Below are 8,653 nucleotides of genomic sequence, written 5' to 3'. Positions count from 1 at the left end.
GTGGTTTGCAAGTAAAAGTAATAGTAGCCGTGGTACTGGAAGAGAAGACAGGAGCACAAAACCAAGATTCAAATTGTAGGATGTTATTGTTGTATTCTCCATTTTATATAAATAGATAAAGTTTATATTGTGTTTATTTGATTTAACCTAGAATATAAAAGTTTTAAGTTTTGAGTATATTTTCCGCATAAATAAATAAAATCTCAATAATTCTTATAGATTAGATGTTTTAGATCAAATCTCAATAATTCTTATAGATTAGATGGTGTCACACGTAACATCAAGATGGCTTTGCGTTTCGAGGACAAAGAATATGTACTTGAGAAAGAGTTGAACGATATTGATGAAACAACTGCTACTGCTGAAGAAATAGATGAGTATAGGAGACATTGCAATGATGCTACCAAAGTGGCATGCATCATGGTGGCTACTATGACTCCTGAGCTACAAATGTTTTATGAGGACTATTAGTCGTATGAGATGTGTAAGGACTTGATGGAAAAATATCATCAACGAGCTCGTCAAGAGAGATACGAGATAGTCAAGTCCCTCGTAACTAGCAAGATGATGGAGAGTCCGTCACGACCCACTTGCAACGCATGCAACGTTATGTGGATCGTTTGCTGAAACTCAACGTTATGTGTCATCTATATTAGCTAACGACGTCAATAATTAATAACTGGTTTTTTTTCAATCAATATGTAATATACACTTTATTTTAACCTTTTGGGATGATTATGTGATACCGAATGACATTTTGATTAAATGGAGATCTCATCGTGCTTAATGGTGTTTAATTAGAATTTAGATTTAGATACGATGGCCATGAGGAATTAAATATTTTTAAAAGCTCATGACGAATTAAAAAACCCTTAACATTATTATAAGTTTTTATTTTTAAATAAAAATATATAATAAAAAAATTAGACCCTGTATAATTTTCCATTTTATCTGTATTCAACGCCCTATAATAGATAATATGATATTTAGAGGGAAAAAAATCCCATGGAGTAAAGATATAGTAAAAGTTGATGAGATTAATCCGCATAACTCAAAAAGTACATCTAAAAATGAGTCCGTTTGAATAGCCACACAATGATGCTTATCAAAATAAATCTCCCTATCTCATAAACCAAAGTAAAATGAAGTGTCCCTTCAAAAACATTTATTTCATTCAATGTTAAATATCCTTTTTGTCCTTCTTTGATCTCACCTTCTATAATCACGTTATTATATACTGTCCAGCTCAAAATAAATCATCAATTATTATCCTATTTTTATGGTATTTATGGTATATGATCTCTATTTAAATTTAATGTGATACCATTGAATGAATAATTCAAAAGAAACCAACTCCAATTACAAATATTATATTTTTATCCTTGATTCTCACGGGTTGTAACTTAGTATCTTCTATAAATAGGACAATAAAAGAGACTTCTAAAACATGAGTTATTTTCCTTGTCGAAAAACCTAACGTCTAAGTATATAATTATATATTTTATCTAATTATTTGTTAACATATATTTGTTCCAAGATCCGCAAAACTTCTTCACTCGAAGGCCTATCCTCACGATCCATAGCTATACATTTCAACGCCAATACAGCGCATTGGAAAGCCTCTTCTAGGGGATAATTTCCTTCAAGACGTGGATCCATTAACTTCTTTAGCTCACTTTTGTCGGCTAGCAATTCAAAAGTGCTTCGCTTCATATTTAGTGCATGCTTGCCTGTTAGGGTTTCCAGCATAATTATTCCAAAACTATAGATGTCACTCTTTGCATGACCTGTAACATTAAAGTGTATTGTATAAAATTAGAAAATAGAATAAAGCTTAACTTTTAAACCACCACACTTGGGTGTATCTCTTTAAAACAAATCACTGGTTTTACATAGATTGAATTTAGACCCAAAAAAATATAATATGATGTTTTCTCTTCATTTATATATGTTTCCATAGTGCATCTAAAAGGACTTATTCTTATGCTTTGCTAGAATTGTTTTCTAGGAAAGATAAACACAATTATTAGTTATAAAAGTTTACTCGCTCAAATATTTAACATACCATTCCCTCTACACCATGGGTCAACATAAGCTAGCGTACCCATAAAATGTGTTGAAACATATGTTTTCTGGATTTCTGGGCCAAATCTTGACAACTCAAAACCTCCGAGTTTTGCATTAAAATCCTAAAATAAATAATAATAAAAAAAGAAAAATAAATGGTTAACTTTAGTTGGCATTACACCAAAAACATGGAAGTGTTTTGCTCATGCCCAAAAATCTGAAGTAGCGTATGGCTACCTGATCTAGCAATATATTATATGTGTTAACATCACGGTGTATGACTTCGTCTTCTGATGAATGCAAATAAGCGAGTCCACAAGCTACTCCTATCATTATTTTAAGTCGTGCTCCCCATGAACGTTGCTTTGAGACATCTCGTGCATCTGCAACATTAATTTACATGGAATTACATCAACTATTTAATTGTGTGATTGCAACAATCCAACTATTGATTAGAAAATAACCCAATGATAGTTTCAACGAGATTCAAGTATCTTGCCTCCAAATAAGAAGTGATCAAGATTTTGGTTTTGCATGTACTCATAAACGACCAAGCATTCGCCTTCTTTATCATTGGAGTACCCCAAGAGACTAATGATATTTGGATGAGTCAACCGTGATAAGACTGTCACCACTTTCTGATCAAACAAAATTTTAAGTTACATTCAACAAAATGATTGATAAATCAAACATTTATAGTATCATATTATCAAAAAGACTCCTAAGTTCTGTTCACAACATAAAGGTAGATATAAAAATAAAATAAAATGACATTGTAATTGTAGCCTACGAAGTTTTATTATTTGGTCTATAAATATTAAATAGTCCCCTTTTTTTGGCATAATGTTGGAAATAACACGTTTTAACCCGAACCTAAATTAACCGGTTCAATTTGCCACATGTGCAAATGTAGCCACATAAGCAGTGACATGGCTAGGGAAAATATCAAATCAATTCGCCTCATTGTTTTTCTTCAGCAAGATCATCTAATTTGCTCACTACCACTCACAACAAGCTCCATCAATGGCATCAATACCACAAGTCTGATCACACAGAAACAAAATCGAAGAGCCGAATGTGTAGCGGCGTTGAGTTTTTAACGGTGGTTGGTTCAATTTGCCACAGTTTCTGATAAAAATCTAAATTTCTGGTGTTGATCATAGATATAATTTTATGTAAATTCATTGATACTTACTTGCCATTCTGGACGATCTTGATTATACCGTTTAACAGCAACAACAATTCCAGCACCCTCTGAAAGGCCGAACGTGTTCTTATCAACCCAACCTAAGAACATGTCTCCAAAACCATCCCTGCCCAAGAGCAAATCTTGAGTAAAGTTTCTTGTAGCCCTTTGCAGATCAAGAAACTTAAACATTTTCAGACTTGTAGGACTTGTGAAACATTTGTTGTCAATCGCTACACCATGAGCTGAAATCGATGAATACAAACAGATTACATAGGTTTTCCACCACCATATAACTTTTATTTTTGGTATTTACTTGTACCCAATCAATTGTTTTCCCACTACGTTTTGATATGACTAATTTCTCCAGTTTTTTAACTTTAGCCTACGACAATTAATTATGTATAAAAATATTTATACGATTTCAAATATAAAATTGTCAACATTGAATGAAAAAAAATGATGTTCGATTTACAAAAAGAAAATGGTGTCAAAATTGAAAAATAGTGAAAAGCTAGTGTCAAAATTTAAAAAAATAAAACTTAATGTCTTTTGTGTTATTTTTTTCAATTCTAATACATCATGATGACACATTAGCACCACATAACAAAATAGTGAATGTCAACCTGCCACATCAATGGGTAAGCGGATTTACTAATCAAATAGTCAAAATTGCAAAAACTGAAAAACTTAGAGACTAAATTTTAACAGAAAATAATGCAGTATCAAAATCGATTTTTTTATGAAATCATAAAGATATTTGTGCAATACCTAAATAACAAATAAAAAATGCAAATACCTTTATCGAGTCATAACATCGAATGAAGGGCTATAAGTTGTCACTTTTCTATATCTATTTCATTATTATGATCATCTATGTAGAAGTCAGCATCCATGATATATATATATATATATATATATATATATATATATATATATATATATATATATATATATATATATATATATATATATATTATTCAATAATTTTTTGAATATGAAGTTGAGTTAAATATATTAAAATGCCAAGCAGTGCAAATGTGCAATCCAAAATTGAAATAAGAGCATCCGAAAGTTTTTGTCATTAAAAGGTTTTGTCCCAAGAATCTATGGACATAATGAAAGCCATAAACAATTGTCCAATAATCTTTCTTAAACTACAAACAATCACATCCCTAGACAAATCAACGTTTATGCAGTTATGCTCATTGATTCATAATAATTAGTACTCATTTTCTTTTTGACTGGATATGGCATTCTTATAGTTTCATTAATGATCTCGTAATATGTGCAAATGTGGATAGTTAAAAATTTAGGAGAATCAATATACATAGTTCAAGAGGAGCTTGAAATTACCTGAGGTCTCTCCATTGGAAGGGAAGGGAAACATATCAAGCATTCTTCCAAATATTGTTCTGCCAGCATCATGTAAGGAACTATTAATTTTCTCTTGTAAAGTCAACACCGAATCAAGACTGACCACAACCTCAGACATCGTAGGGCGCTGCTTTGGATTGCCAAGAAAACATCTCTCTACAATTCGAACAAACTCCTTCAAACATCTTGTGGATATTTGATCCCTTATATCAGGATCAATGATATCTTTTAAATTTCCCTCTTTAATAGAATCTTGAGCCCATGTCACTAAACCCCATTGCTCCTCATCAAGACTTGTATCCACTGCACGCTTTCGACATAGCACCTCCAACAACACCACCCCAAAAGCGTACACATCAGACTTTCTAGTCAACCTTCCAGTAAAGAAATAATTTGGATCAAGATACCCAAAAGTACCTTTAACAAGTGTGTTGACATAGGTAGATGGCTTATTCGTTGGGCCAATTCTTGACAACCCAAAGTCTGAAATTTTAGCTGCCCAACTTTCATGTAACAAAATATTTGAACTCTTGACATCACGATGTATAACACCAAACTCAATCCCTGTACCTGTGTGAAGGTAGTCTAACCCACGAGCAGCCCCTATACAGATCTTGAGTCGCTGAATCCAAGAGAGATGGGTACGAAGTTTATGGAGGTGATCTTCAAGTGTTCCATTGGGCATGTATTCATAGATGAGGATCATCTCTTTTTTATAATTACAGTAACCAATCAAAGATACAAGGTGACAATGTCGTAACTTGGAAAGCATCTCAACTTCCGCCCAAAACTCTATTGCTCCTTGAGCAGACATCGAATCCAACCGTTTAATGGCAGCAACGACGACATTTGATCCATTCATAATGTTACCTTTGTAAACTTTTCCAAAACCCCCTTGTCCAACTACTAATGATTCGTCGAAGTTATTGGTTGCCAAGAGAATCTTTTGAAATTCAAAGTGACGGCATACTTGTGACCATTCGGTGGATGAGGTAGTGGGTTGTGATTCCATCCCATCTCTAGTAGTTCTAGACATTATCATTGGTGAAGTAGAAGTAGAAGTAAAAATAGACACAGGTAAAGAACTTGCAATGGTGGTTGCATAGATGATAGTGGTAATCTACCTAGAATGAGAGATTCTATTAGGTCAAGTCAACCTAGACAATACAACGGTAATTTCCTGGAAAGTGACACTGACATTTGTATTTAACTTTCTTTTTGTTTTTTTGATGTTTTAACTTTTAACTTTATACTTTATTAATCATATTTTTCATATTTTAGTTTAATTATTATTTTGCTTATGAAAAATTGGTGGATTAAAATTTTTTCCTTAAGGCCGGACGGAACGGATGCGGGGAAAAGAGGCGGGAGCCTTCCCGCCCGGCGGAACACAGCATTATCGGCGCGCGTAAGGTGTGTGCGGGAAACGGAGAGGGGAGTCTCTCCTGCTCTCTCTCTCTCTCTCTCCTGTTGTGATTGGCCCATTTAATTTTTTTTTTTGAAAAAATACCGTTGGTTAACCGTAAAGAGGTGATTTTTTTTTTTTTTTTCCTGTGGCTGTAACGGCTACTTCGTATTTATTTATTTTTTTTTTTATCCTTTTACAACTACTATAAATATATACACATAACTTTTAAACATATCAAACTATTTTCTATACTCTCTACTTTATATCAACCAAAAAAAAATGAATCCCAACAAACAAACCCTAAGTTCCGATCGACGTAAAAAAAGCCATGGTTCGAGTATAAAGTTATAAACATCCCTCCTCGCAACATTTTTGCTATCGATTCATCCCAGCAAGGAGTTTACCGCCCCCAACTCGATGCTCCCATTCAATCACCACTACAATTCCAATACCAAAATGTTGGCCAATATTACCCGATGCAAGTTCCAAATGTTCCGTCGTAAATGTTTTCAAACTTTGTTGTGTTTCTGGATCAACAATCGCCAAATCAACCTCAACTCCAAACTCAAACTGAAACTCAAACACAAACCCAACACCACCACCAATTTGTCGATGAATCAGATCACGCGGAAGAAGAAGACATGGTTCCCGAAACTCAACCAACACCACCACCACAAAGACGTAAAGGGAAAAAACAAGTGCGCGAGGGTGTCGCACAATCGGGAAGACAAAAGCCGACACTATGGGTTCCACACGAAGAGCTAGTTTTGGTCAAAGCTTGGGTTGATATTTCTGAAGATTCGAGTCAGGGAAACACACAACCGGGAGAACATTTTTGGTTTCGCATTTTAGAACAATTTCGAGAGGAGCTAGGAAAATGTGACGACTACCGTACGAAACATCAATTTAACTCAAAGTTTCGAGAAATAGCAAGGGGGGTTTCAAAAATTAACGGGTTGTACAACAAGCTAAAAACGCAACGAAAAAACGGCCAAGGCGACGAAGAAATACTTCACGAAGCGTTGCAGTTTTACCTTGAGGAAGTCGGAAAACCATTCAAGTGGCACGATTGTTGGAAATTATTGGTTCGAAGTCCTAGGTGGAAAAAATATGAGCGAGATTTTATTTTTGGAGTCCAACAATTAAAGCACACGAAAACGGGCTCTAGCGGTTACACAGCCTCCTCCAATGCTCGGGTCGGTCAAGATTTAAATCAGGACGACGAACTTGAGCTAGAAGAAATTGAACGCCCAATGGGTAGGGACAAAGAGAAGAGAAAGGGAAAAGGGACTAGTTCGAGTGCATCTGATTTCAGCGTGGGCATTGACGAAATGCGGAATATAACATCGTCGTTTGATCGATATAATCTAAATTTCTCCGAATGTTTGGCTTTCGACAAAGAAAAAGAAGAAACAAGGAAAAAGGAGCGGACAGAGAGACAAGAAATGCAAGACATGAAGTTTTTGATGGAAAATGTCGATCATCTCTCGGGACCGGTTCTCGAGCTCGTAATGAAGAAGAGGGAAAAAATTCTGAAAAAATATTTTCCTTAGGTCGTTGGTTGTTTGTTTGATTTTTAGTTTATGTGTGTTTTTTTCTACTTTTTTTATAATTTAGGTTTAATGTAAGTTTTATTTAAATTAATGAAATGCTTTTTATTTTTAATTAAGTTTTATGTTTAGTATTAATTTAAGAATTATAATTCATAACAAAAAATTAATTTTACTTAAAATAAAATAAAATAAAATAAAATAAAAAGTGAGTAAAGGGCTTCCCTCACACTCCTCGGCTTTTAGGTGAGAGAAAGGAGAGTGAGAGAAAGAAGGGTATGACCCACCAAAAGTGAGGGAAACTTCCCTCCCACTCCTTCCGGTCTAAAGGGCCAAAATATCATAGAAGACAATGCTAGCGGGGCGTTAAAAAGAAACGAGAAACGAAAACAGACAAACCCATACATGAGAAGAACACCAATCAACTGAATTTATAGTTGATATTAATAATATGCATACCCGGAATATTTATAAATAAATATAAAACCCATTTCAACATTGTGACATCCCTAAAATCTCGGCCAGAAAAGACCGATTTCATTTATGCTTTTTAAAACATTTTCAGAGTAAATCCATTTGATTTTTAAAAGAGATGCGGAATTTGTTCCCAAAAACAAAACATGATAAGATAGATATTTATCAAAACATTTCATATAGAAATATGATTTCATTTCATAATCAAAAGTCGGGATGTCATGTTCCGATACAGATCACAAAGCATAAACGATTACATTACAAGTCATTCAACAAATATATACATATGCAGACTTGTAAACAAAAATGACTTGATGATTCGCCCATCTTAAGCTCTTGCGCCACTTCCTGTAATACAATTAAACTGAGTGGGTCAGGCTTGGGAGCCTGGTGAGCATATAGGGTTTTCAAACCCACAATAATTATATTTAATTTCATCAATCAACAATAAACCCGATTACCCATTCCCGTTATCCTCACCTTACGTTCCTAAAAATAACGTCTATTATAAGGAACTTATTTCAGAATTTTCATCGGGACGGACATTACTGCAGAGGGGCTTCCTCAACAATAAGTGCCCTAAAGGCAACC

The 8,653-nt window shown here is 34.2% G+C and overlaps 2 protein-coding genes across 2 annotated transcripts; one reads left to right on the top strand and one right to left on the bottom strand.

Moving 5' to 3' along the window:
* Positions 1 to 1,309: 1,309 nt before the first annotated feature.
* Positions 1,310 to 5,737, bottom strand: LOC111888198 (probable receptor-like protein kinase At5g59700). The gene is made up of 6 exons (XM_023884341.3): positions 4,610 to 5,737; positions 3,263 to 3,498; positions 2,567 to 2,705; positions 2,305 to 2,450; positions 2,066 to 2,189; positions 1,310 to 1,787 (listed from the first exon to the last, which is right to left on the bottom strand). The coding sequence occupies exons 1-6, from the start codon at positions 5,670 to 5,672 to the stop codon at positions 1,510 to 1,512; spliced, it is 1,986 nt and encodes a 661-aa protein (XP_023740109.1). The 5' UTR covers positions 5,673 to 5,737; the 3' UTR covers positions 1,310 to 1,509.
* Positions 5,738 to 6,541: 804 nt separating this feature from the next.
* Positions 6,542 to 7,591, top strand: LOC111888155 (glutathione S-transferase T3-like). The gene has a single exon (XM_023884284.1). It carries the CDS (start codon positions 6,542 to 6,544, stop codon positions 7,589 to 7,591), a length of 1,050 nt encoding a protein of 349 aa, XP_023740052.1.
* Positions 7,592 to 8,653: the final 1,062 nt, after the last annotated feature.

Source organism: Lactuca sativa, chromosome 9, assembly GCF_002870075.4.
Source record: "Lactuca sativa cultivar Salinas chromosome 9, Lsat_Salinas_v11, whole genome shotgun sequence".
Lineage (NCBI taxonomy): Eukaryota > Viridiplantae > Streptophyta > Magnoliopsida > Asterales > Asteraceae > Lactuca > Lactuca sativa.
This window is presented reverse-complemented; position numbering and strand designations above follow the sequence as displayed.